The following is an 11,107-nucleotide window of genomic DNA, read 5'->3' as shown; positions in this document are numbered from 1 at the left end:
GTGTTGCAAGAGCTGGATGATAGAGAAGACCGTATGGTTCAAGTCTCCAAGTGGGAGATTTTTGAGTTAATTGGTGGAGACTCACCATTGTCTCCCACCCACTCCTCTTTCCATAAATTACTCCTTGATTTGCTCCACTAATTTCTCCTCTTTATTCCTTTTCATCTACTATAAAAGGAAGCATATGTTGAAGGGAAAATATGCACCAAAACACAACAAAAACATATATAAGAGTCAAGTAACTTCTCTTATATATCCAGTAGAAATAGTGAGGAAGCCTTTTGTGCAGAGCCTTTAATTCGGCAGCCAAAAGCACGAGTGATGCCTTATACTGGGTGATCAGATTACAAGTGCAGTTTAGCCTTGTATGATTGTAATTTTCTCTGGTGATAATAAAATCCTCTCTCTCTCTCGTTGGCCCGTGGACGTAGGTCAGATTAGACCAAACCACGTTAAATATTGTGTTCTGAAATTTATTTTATTGTCTATTATTCCCAACACTATAGACCCAACAACAGCACCCACGGTGACCCAGTTAGCCTTTTTATGATGTGGAAGATCTTTTGAAGCGACTTTGACAAAGATTGTTTTCCCACTATCATTATCATTGTCTTCCGAGAGGTTCAAGAGATCTCCATCCCAAACCAAACACTGATTATCGACAAAAGAGTAAGCATTACATGAGCAATTGTTCAAACATGTTGTACGACATTCTCCAGCACTCCCAACTTCCGTAGAGTTATTTGGTGGCAGACTCTTGACTGTAATCATCAGAAAATCATGCTTTTCCATGTTCCCCCCACACTGTAAATCAGATTTTCTCACACACCCACTAGAGAAATCACTCTGATTCCAATCACTCTCTGAACTTGGCTCAAAAGCAGTCAAGCAATTACAGAATTGTGATGCAGTCTGCCTGCAAATCCCAAAGGCCCCACACAAAGCATAGACATCACACCGTGTTTTAGGTTGAGACCAAACTAAAATCCACTCTTTGGTATTTTCTGACCATGTTAGTAGCTAAATTTGACCAGAAACATCCATCATATTTCTAGATATAATGGAAGGATTATACACAGAATAAGTGAAGTAACTCTCGTTCTCATTCGTATTGTAGCTGTAATTAAATATGTTATCCAACCTCATTTCAGGTATTAAGTCGAACGAATTCCCATTCCAAGACCCACTTGTCCAATATTGCTGAGACCCATTCCACTTGCTTACATACTCTTTACTTGATGGATAAAGCTCCAAAGAGAAGAGTCCTACACCAGGATCTTCTTTGCTTCTCCATGATGTAAAAACCTGACTCGTTTTTGTTCTATTATTATAACCAAGTTTAGAACCAGGCAACCAAGTATCAGTTGGGTGCTCAAAACTCTGCCAAAAAGGTTCATTTGAATTTGAAGTACCATCTCTCAAAACTAAGTTGCCATCATCAAGAATAACAGCGATTGCAGAAGTAAAAGTGGTACTGGTGGTGGTGACATTTGTGGACCAAATCTGGAACTTGGACTCATTCAAGAGCACCAAATTACCATCAATGATTTTTAATTCTGAACGGAATCTGTCAGAGATTGGTGTTTCTCTGTTTGCCACCCAAACTATGGTGGGAAGATTGAAATAGAGCTTCTTATAATACCATATGCCTATGTAATATTTGGAAGAGTTGCCTGCTTTGAAGAAACCCAGCTCGAATTGTTTACCTTCGGATATGATTGTATGGTCTCCAGACAGAGACTGGTTTGCAGATATGGTGTTGGCTCCAGATGAGATGGTGATGGATAAAGTGAAATACAAGAGGACCACAAACCTCACTATACTTATTTCTTTGAAGAAGCACATGACTTGTAAAAAATTTGGACTGTGAGATATATAGATATAGAGAGAAACAGAGATGGCAGGTATTGTATCATATGCAGAAACATATCACCAGTATTGGATTTTATACAACTCACATTCGAGCCCTGAGATTAAGTTCTCAATTGGTTTCTAGTCAACATAAATACTAGTCTAACTTGCTAAACCTGCTTGGAATACTTCTCCATTCCAATTCCTATCATATGTTTAAAAAGTAATATCCAACAATATAAATACAAGCTTAAATTTTCTACATGGTGGGACACCAGGACTTGACATCCTTGTCATCTCCATCAGACTTATAACATGTCTCATTTTTCATCATATATATAATATAATATGTGTTTAGCCATGCGACCCTCTACCTAAAATCTCTAACCTGTTGTATGAAATCGTCTATATTTCCAATAAAAACAATTATATTGCATACCCTCAATATATAGACATGATACATCATAAAAGGGACAAATATATGGGCCACACACAATAAACGAATACACATACAAACTATATATCATACGCTAACAGCCCCCCGCAGGTTGAACGAGGGTAGGATCACGAACGTTCAAGCTAGATCGGAAATCAAGGAACAAAGGAGACGGCAAACTCTTTGTAAAAATATCAGCATATTGTAAAGAAGACGGAACATGAAGGACACGAACATGACCCATGGCAACTTTGTCTCGAACAAAATGGAGATCAATCTCTAAGTGTTTGGTGCGCTGGTGATGAACCGGATTAGATGACATGTAAACAACACTCACATTATCACAATAGAAAATGGTAGCCTTAGCAGGCATATAATGAAGCTCAAGAAGTTGCGAATCCAACATGTTTCAGCCACCGAATTGGCAACACCCCTGTATTCAGCTTCAACACTCGACCTTGATGTAGTATTCTGACGTTTGGAGGACCAAGAGAGAAGATTGTGACCACCCCAGTCAGCGTCGGAGTATGCAATGAGAGAACGAATGGATGAAGATAATAATTGAAGCCCATAAATAGTAGTACCTCGAACATAACATAAAATACGTTTGAGAGTAGTGAAATGAGGTTCACGCGGGTCATGCATATATAGACATATCTGTTGCACAGCATATGTGATATCAGGTCGAGTGAATGTAAGATATTGTAATTCACCAACTAAACTGCGATATAAAGTAGGATCATCAATAGGTGGACCAGATCCATCCAGCTTTGCAGATAAATCAGCTGGAGTAGAAGCGGGCTTGCAGTTAGACATAGAAGCTCGATTGAGAATTTCGGTTGCATGTTTTTCTTGAGACAAGAACAATCCATCGGCCGAACGGGTAGCTGTAATACCCAAAAAATAGTGGAGGTCCCCAAGATCCGACATAGAGAACTCAGTACTCAATAGAGAGATAATGTGAGTCAGTAACTTAGGAGAAGAACTAGTAAGAACAATGTCATCCACGTATAATAATATGTATGTCGTATGAGAGCCTTGTATATGAATAAAGAAGTGTCACACCGGCTATGAACAAACCCAATGCATGAAATGAACATGGCAAACCGTCGAAACCAAGCCCGAGGTGTCTGCTTGAGACCATAAAGAGATTTCTGAAGAAAACACACAAAATCTGGTCGAGAGGGATCTCTAAAACCTGGTGGTTGTTGCATGTATACCGTTTCTTGTAAATGCCCATGAAGAAAAGCATTCTTTACATCAAGCTGTCTAATAGGCCACTTATGTGTGACAACAATGGTAAGAACGGTGCGTATGGTGGCGGGCTTAACGACAGGACTAAACGTCTCATCACAATCAATATCGGGATGCTGACTTCGTCTATTAGCAACAAGACGAGCTTTATAGCGAGATAACGACCCATCTGCATTATGTTTATTTTTAAACAGTAAAATACAGTTAATAACATTAGCAGCAGGAGGTCTCGGAACAAGTACCCAAGTTTTGTTAGAGATAAGAGCAGTATATTCTTTAAAAGCCTGTAGATAATTTTTAGGGATAGCAGAGGAGGAATCAATGTGAAGGTTTAGTTTGCGAACAGGTTTAAAAATTTCATATTTCACACGAGTGACCATAGGATGTTGAGATTGAGTGACATTAGAACGAAGATTAGTAGATTGAAGAGAAGGAGTAGAGATTGGAGAATTAGAAGGACTCGACGTAACCGGATTTGACTGATGAGAGCAAAGAGTAGGTGAGTTTGGGCGGGTGGAGAAGTCTGAAGATGAGGAGGTAGACTGAAGAGGGCTGTCGTGAGAGGATGGTTGATTGGAAGTGCTAGTGTTTGGATCTGAGAATGGCTCATGAGGAGCATAGTCCTTGAATGGAGTAGTAGGGGCCGGGGTATATGCAAGAGGGTGAGATGTATCAGAATTGTCAAGAAAAGAGTAAGACGGGGCAATATTTGGTGTCATGGATCCAAAAGGAAAGACTGTTTCGCTAAACACCACATGGCGGGATATGATTATTTGGTTTGTGTCGAGATTAAGACAACGATAGCCTTTGTGATTGGTTGGATAACCAAGAAAAATGCAAGGGGTGGATCTCGGGGAGAGTTTATGAGGAGCATTGATGTGAGGAAACCAAAGGCAACCAAAGACTTGAAGGTGATCATATGTTGGAGTTTTATTGTAAAGTTTATGAAAGGGGGTGTCATTGCCAAGGATGGTGGAGGGAACTATGTTAAGGAGATGAGCCGCCATGTGTAGGGCTTCCGCCCAATAGGTGGGAGGAAGCGTAGCATGAAACAAAAGAGTGTGAATGGCTTTGTTGAGAGTGCGAAGCATACATTCAGATTTACCATTTTGTTGAGAAGTATAAGGACATGAGAAACGAAATTCAATGCCATTGTGGGAAAAAAGATTATGAAATTTTTGACTTTCATACTCACCTCCATTGTCACACTGAAAGGTTTTGATATCAGTTGTAAATTGTTTATTGACAAATGATCGGAAATGCACAAACTTGTCAAAAACATCAGATTTGGAACGAATAGGATAGACCCATATAAAGTGAGAATAATCATCAAGAAAAATAACATAGTATTTAATTCCACTTAAACTTTGAATGGGAGATGTCCAAACATTTGAATGAATTAATTCAAAAGGAAAATGTGAAACAGAACTAGATGAACTAAAAGGTAACTTAACATGTTTTTCCAATTGACATGCATGACATAAAGTAGGGTCTTTAATAAACGAACAAGAAATATAATTATTATTAACTAGATGCTTGAAAATGTGATGCCAAATTGACGAAGCAATGAGACGAAAGCTTAAGTAGTTGGAGAAGTAATGGGATAAAGGTCACCAGTGCTGTTACATCGAATGAGAATTTGTTTGGTGCGGTAATCCTTCATAGAAAATCCAAAAGAGTCAAATTCAACAGAACAATTATTTTCACAAACAAAACGACGAACATAAATAAGATTTTTAATAATGGAAGGAGTAATTAAAACATTTTTTAGATGTAACGTACGATGAAGATTAGGAATCGGAAGAATGGTGTGTTCTATATTAGTTACAGGTATTTTAGATCCGTCGCCAACTAATATAGATGATGAAAAAAATACTATTTCTATCATAAACGGACTTGAGCATACCTGCATTTGAGTGAAGATGGGAAGTGGCCCCGATGTCCATGTACCAATCTATGTGACCCGGATCATTTAACGACATTGTATTATACATTTGAGGGAGTGTTGTGGGCTCGTGATTTTGTTGTTGGACCTGGTATGCTTGCTGAGAAGAATATGGGTTGATGCTATTGGGCTGAGGAGAAGTAAAAAATGGGTATTGCTGTTTGGCCAAATTGTGTTGAGTTTGCTGCTATTTGGGCCCAATTACATTTGGAGTTGGCAACAGACCATGTTGGGAAGGCCCATTAGTGAGTTAAGGCACTTGAAACCAGTCGTAGGCCCTGGTACCCCCTTTGCCTTGTCATTACAGTCCGCCACCAGGTAAGAATCTGTCGCCAAGAGAAAAATTCCCTCCATAATTATTGTGGAACCGGCCACAAAAGCGACCTCCTCCCCGGCCACCACGGCGACCGCCACGACCACCATGATAGCTTCCTCTTCCACTGCATGTATATTGTTATTGTTAGATAACTGAACAGAAATAGCATTCGGTGAGGAGGTATGATCGGTATGCATAATTGACGAGTCACGACGTTCATCATGAAGCATTTGCTGCTCCTCACAAATAAGAATTGATCAAGCATCCCAAAACAAGAGAGGAGGTTAATGATGACGGATATTAATGGCAATGTATCAGAACTTTTGAGACAAACCATTAATCATATATGCAACAAGATTAGCTTCAGAGACCTTAGCATCGATATGCTCCAAACAGTCAACAATGGATTTGATTTTGTTGCAACACTCTGTAATAGATGAGTTACCAAGGGAAATGTTCTGAAGATCTCTATCAAGCTGAATAATTTTGGAGGCTTTGTTATCACGAAAAACCTTCTCCAGATTTTCCCAAACTTCAAAGGCAGTGGCTTGGTTCTTGAAAATCATGTTGAGAAGAGGGATAGAGAGAGTACCGTATAACCAGGATTTTACAATCGATTCTGTGCGAAACCATTTAGCTAAAGCTTCGGCAGACTCGGCAGTAGCCTTGTCTTTCTCTTTGTCTGCATGAGGAGATTGAGTTTGAGGCTTGAGATGATCGTCAACTCCATAACTGATGCAATGGATTTCAAAAAGCTCTCTCCATATATCATAATTCATCTGGTCTAGATCCAAGACGTGTTGAGTGTGAAGCCATTGGGTTAGTCAAAAGAAGTGGCAGGAAACAAGGACTCTCATGTGAACATGGAAAAATTGTTACGGCTGCAGAATTTCAACAAAGGTGGCCTTATCAATTTCACATGTATGTGAATGGAAGAAAAGGCTTACGACTCAAACTATTATAAATAGGTTTCTTCATTTCATTTGTAAAACTTGTATCTAGTGTAACACAGAAAGAGTGCAGATTAGCACCAAGAAATGTAAATTCCTAGTTACCGGTGGACGTAGGTCAGAGAAGGACCGAACCACGTTAAATCCCTCATGTTCATCATTGTGTTCTTGTTTTTCGTGAGCTGTGTGTGTGTTTAGAGTCGTGTGTTAAGTGTCTCGATCCTAACAAGTGGTATCAGAGCTTTGGTTTAGCTCCAGAGGGTGATTTTCTGTTTTTTGGTCGAAATTGTTTTTCGTCAAAAACGATTTTGGTGTATACCGTTGGAAAGGTCTCGTTCCGAAGATTCCGAAAATATTTTTTTCTGAATTTTTTGACCACCGGAAGACGTCCAAATCGCCGGTCAAAGGTTTGCCGGAATATTGACCGGGAAACCAGTTCGCCGGAGAAGACGACACTGTAGCACCAGACAATGTAGCAGTCCGCCGGAGAAGACGACACTGTAGCAGGACTATAGCACGACATCAGCAGTGATGTCAGCAAACACTGTAGCAGACACTGTAGCAGATTTGAACAATTGCAGTTTAGCCCTGAACTTTCAGAAAATTGCAGTTTAGCCCCTGAACTTTCAGAAAATTGCAGAAAGCAATAAGCTTCAGATTGAGAAGTTTGATGGGAAAGATTTTGGTTGGTGGAAGATGCAAATTGAAGATTTGCTCGTGCATAAAGACTTGGACGCAGTTTTAGGTGAAAAATCGGAGGTGATCACACAAGCAAACTGGGAGACTTTGGATAAGAAGGTCAAGGCATTTATTAGACTGACTTTGTCAAAGGATGTTGCCTTCAACATTTTGAAGGAGACCTCGGCAAAGGGAATCATGGAGACATTGTCTAATATGTACGAGAAGCCGTCGGCAGCAAATAAAGTCTTCCTGATTCGGGAACTAGTCAACACGAGGATGAGGGAAGGAAGTTCAGTTACAGTACACATCAACAATTTGAACTCGATTTTATCCAGACTTGGGTCAGTGGGAATAAAATTTGAGGACGAAGCTCAAGCTTTACTACTGTTATCATCATTACCTGACACAGTTGGTCCGGAACAGTTACAGCCGTTACTAGTTCCGCAGGATCGAAAGAGCTCACTTTTGAGGGAATTCGGGATTTAATTCTAGGCGAAGACGTCAGACGAAGAAATTCCGGGGAATCATCAAGTGAACAATTGAATGCGGTCAGAGGTAGAAGAAATAACAGAGGTAGTAGGAGCGGGAACAGGAGAAGGAGTCAGTCAAGGACTCAAAATGATGTGACTTGTTAGAACTGTAAAGAGGTTGGACATTTCATGAATCAATGTCTAAAAGACAAGAAAGAAGTTAACGTTGCAGTAGACCATTCAGATGATGATGTTTTGATCTGTAGTGTGGAGAGAAATGTGGATTCCTGGGTTATGGATTCGGGTGCTTCATTTCACGCTACCCACAGCCGTGAAGCACTGCAGAATCTAAAAGAAGGAGATTTTGGTAAGGTAAGACTGGCAAACTATGAGGTTCTTGATGTGACGAGCATAGGTGACTTAGATTTGAAGACTCCAGTTGGTCCATGGACTTTGAAGGATGTCCGGGTAATTCCAAGTCTGAAGAAACAGTTGATTTTTGTTGGGCAGTTGGATGAATAGGGACACGAGGTTAAGTTCAGGAATAGGCAGTGGAAGGTTGTCAAAAGAAATCTTGTGATAGCTCGTGGACATAAGAGGGGTTCATTATATATGGTTAGTTTACCGTCTGAGGGAGTAACCGTCCCAGATCAGAAGAAAAACAAATCTGGTTCATAGAGTCTCGTGGACAGAAGAAGGTTTGCTTTGCAGATGGCAAACCCAGAGTCACATGTCAGATTCAGGTTGAACGTGTTTGGAACGGTTCAGAAAAACCAGTCAAGGGCATTCATAGCAGTGGGAGCAAGGGCTGTGCTTCAGCTAGAATACCCAGAACACAGTGGGTTAAGAGAACCAGTATTCCATCTGTAAAAGTCTCTTCAGATTATCTGCTTCACATGGAGAGTGTCGTTTGTTCTCAGGATGTTCCAGGATCGGGCAGTTCATTTCAGTGGGAGCCGATGGAGACAGAGAACAGTTCAGTGGCAGACTTAGCCATGACTGATGTGTTGGATCTAACGGAAGCTTCAACTAGCCTTCAGGTAAATTGAAGAGAAGGCCATGGTAACTAGGAAGGAGTCAAGATCAAAAGTTTTTACAGAAATACAAATACACAGTTGAAGCAATGGTGAAGATTGTTTTGTGGCTTCAAGTGGGAGATTGTTGAGTGTGAAGCCATTGGGTTAGTCAAAAGAAGTGGCAGGAAACAAGGACTCTCATGTGAACATGGAAAAATTGTTACGGCTGCAGAATTTGAACAATGGTGACCTTATCAATTTCACATGTATGTGAATGGAAGAAAAGGCTTACGACTCAAAATATTATAAATAGGTTTCTTCCTTTCATTTGTAAAACTTGTATCTAGTGTAACACAGAAAGAGTGCAGATTAGCACCAAGAAATGTAAATTCCTAGTTACCGGTGGACGTAGGTCAGAGAAGGACCGAACCACGTTAAATCCCTCATGTTCATCCTTGTGTTCTTGTTTTTCGTGAGCTGTGTGTGTGTTTAGAGTCGTGTGTTAAGTGTCTCGATCCTAACAAGACGAACGGGACAACATGTTTTATGTTAATGATGGAGGAGGGCTTTTCAGTAAAAGAGCCTAACATGGTGAAGAAGATGAGAGGGAACGATTGAGAGGGAAGAAAGAGATCGAAAGGAAAGGAGCCGCCGACTAGGGTTTAGAACGATCAAAGAAAATAGGGTGCTCTGATACCATGAAATCGTCTATATTTCCTATAAAAACAATTATATTGCATACCCTCAATATATATACAGGATACATCATAAAAGGGCCAAATACATGGGCCAGACACAATAAACGAATACACATACAAACTATATATCAAACGATAACATTGTAGGCCATTGTTCCCTTTGAAGAAGCCATGAAGCTCGCCATTAATGCTAATACAGAAAGATGCCTATATAACACAAATCACACTGCCCACCGGATCATAACAGCTTGGAAGCCAAATTGACTGGAAGAAAAAGCCAAATAAACCATGTCATAAGCCCATGTAGAAGGATGTGTTAAACTTAATTCTGACTTGGTCACAGGTCTGACCAAATTTAGTGGAAAATGTTGGAGGAATTAGGGTTTATAGTGGAGATCTTGATACCCCTTGGATCGTGTGAACACTTTTCGAACTGATATTTCTACCCTATGTCTGGGTTGCAACAAATTCATCATATGATAATCCAAGATGACACTTACGAATCTAGACACATAAATCATAAGCCAAATTGGTAGAAGGATTCTATATTCGTTTGAAGAAATGTAACAAACCAGTTTTTCCAAAGAAAATTTTCATTTTTAAATAATCAAAACATTTACCAATAAACCACCAAATCTCAAGAACAATTTGTTTTCAAATTCATAACATCAACATTTTTATTTCAAATATCAGGGTGTCCCATAAAAATGCCTGAGAGAGTGCATGTCACGCCATCAAGCCTTGCCCTTGCCCTTAGGCTCAGAAGTACCTGAAACAAACCAACAAACTGTAAGCTAATGCTTAGTGAGTTCCCCAGAGCATACCCCACATAATCCACATAATCACATAATCCATATTTAGCTATAAAACCTACATAAGCCACGCATACAACATATAAGGATGCCATGGAAACCCTCCAAGGTCTTATGCCTAGTGACACTGGAACCCCCCCCCCTCATGGTCTTAACTACCTGCCATGGGAACCCCCACATGGTCTTTAATAACTGCCATGGGAACCCCCACATGGTCTTCACTACCAACAAAATATCATACAAGCTAAACATGCAAATATACTAGGATGCCATGGAAACCCTCCAAGGTCTTACACCAATTCCATGGGAACCCCCACATGGTCTCAAGCTACTGCCACGGGAACCCCCCGTGGTCTCCCATGCAAGTGTCACACCAACATAATGCATAATCAATCAACAATCCACATATCATAAAATGGGTAGGCCTTGGTGCCTTAGACCCATTGGTATGGTGAGAAGACTCACCTCAAATGCAAACTGTAGCTGAATAGGTCCAAGCTCCGAGTATCAGCTCTGCCAATTCCCTAATAATAAATAACTCGTTAGTTTACAACTCAACCCTTCAAACCCTTAAAAGTCCAACTTGGTCAACCATGGTCAAAGTCAAAGTCAACAGTCAACGTCAACAGTCCATGTTGACCCAATTTTTTGAGTGCATCTAGCAACTCGTCGAGTTCC

At 40.2% G+C, this 11,107-nt stretch overlaps 1 protein-coding gene across 1 annotated transcript; it reads right to left on the bottom strand.

Moving 5' to 3' along the window:
• Positions 1-432: 432 nt before the first annotated feature.
• LOC145163788 (G-type lectin S-receptor-like serine/threonine-protein kinase At2g19130) lies at positions 433-2,609 on the bottom strand. Its single transcript, XM_079082560.1, has 5 exons — positions 2,387-2,609; positions 2,240-2,256; positions 2,019-2,056; positions 1,076-1,864; positions 433-916 (listed from the first exon to the last, which is right to left on the bottom strand). The coding sequence occupies exons 1-5, from the start codon at positions 2,607-2,609 to the stop codon at positions 433-435; spliced, it is 1,551 nt and encodes a 516-aa protein (XP_078938686.1).
• Between the last annotated feature and the right edge of the window lie 8,498 nt (positions 2,610-11,107).

This window comes from Lactuca virosa, chromosome 3, assembly GCF_052849685.1.
Source record: "Lactuca virosa cultivar CGN04683 chromosome 3, Lactuca_virosa_CGN04683_v6, whole genome shotgun sequence".
In the NCBI taxonomy this organism is placed as follows: domain Eukaryota; kingdom Viridiplantae; phylum Streptophyta; class Magnoliopsida; order Asterales; family Asteraceae; genus Lactuca; species Lactuca virosa.
The sequence above is the reverse complement of the archived record's forward strand: the minus strand, read 5'-3'. Positions and strand labels throughout refer to the sequence as shown.

Bases quoted from the DNA above. Each gene is read 5' to 3' on its own strand.
- LOC145163788 (XM_079082560.1), bottom strand. From the start codon at position 2,609: ATGTCATCTAATCCGGTTCATCACCAGCGCACCAAACACTTAGAGATT. The intron at 1,865-2,018 runs GTTAGACTAGTA...TATATCTCACAG, and splicing joins ATTCCAAGCAGGTTTAGCAA to TCCAAATTTTTTACAAGTCA. The intron at 917-1,075 runs GTATAATCCTTC...TGGGATTTGCAG, and splicing joins AGTTACTTCACTTATTCTGT to GCAGACTGCATCACAATTCT.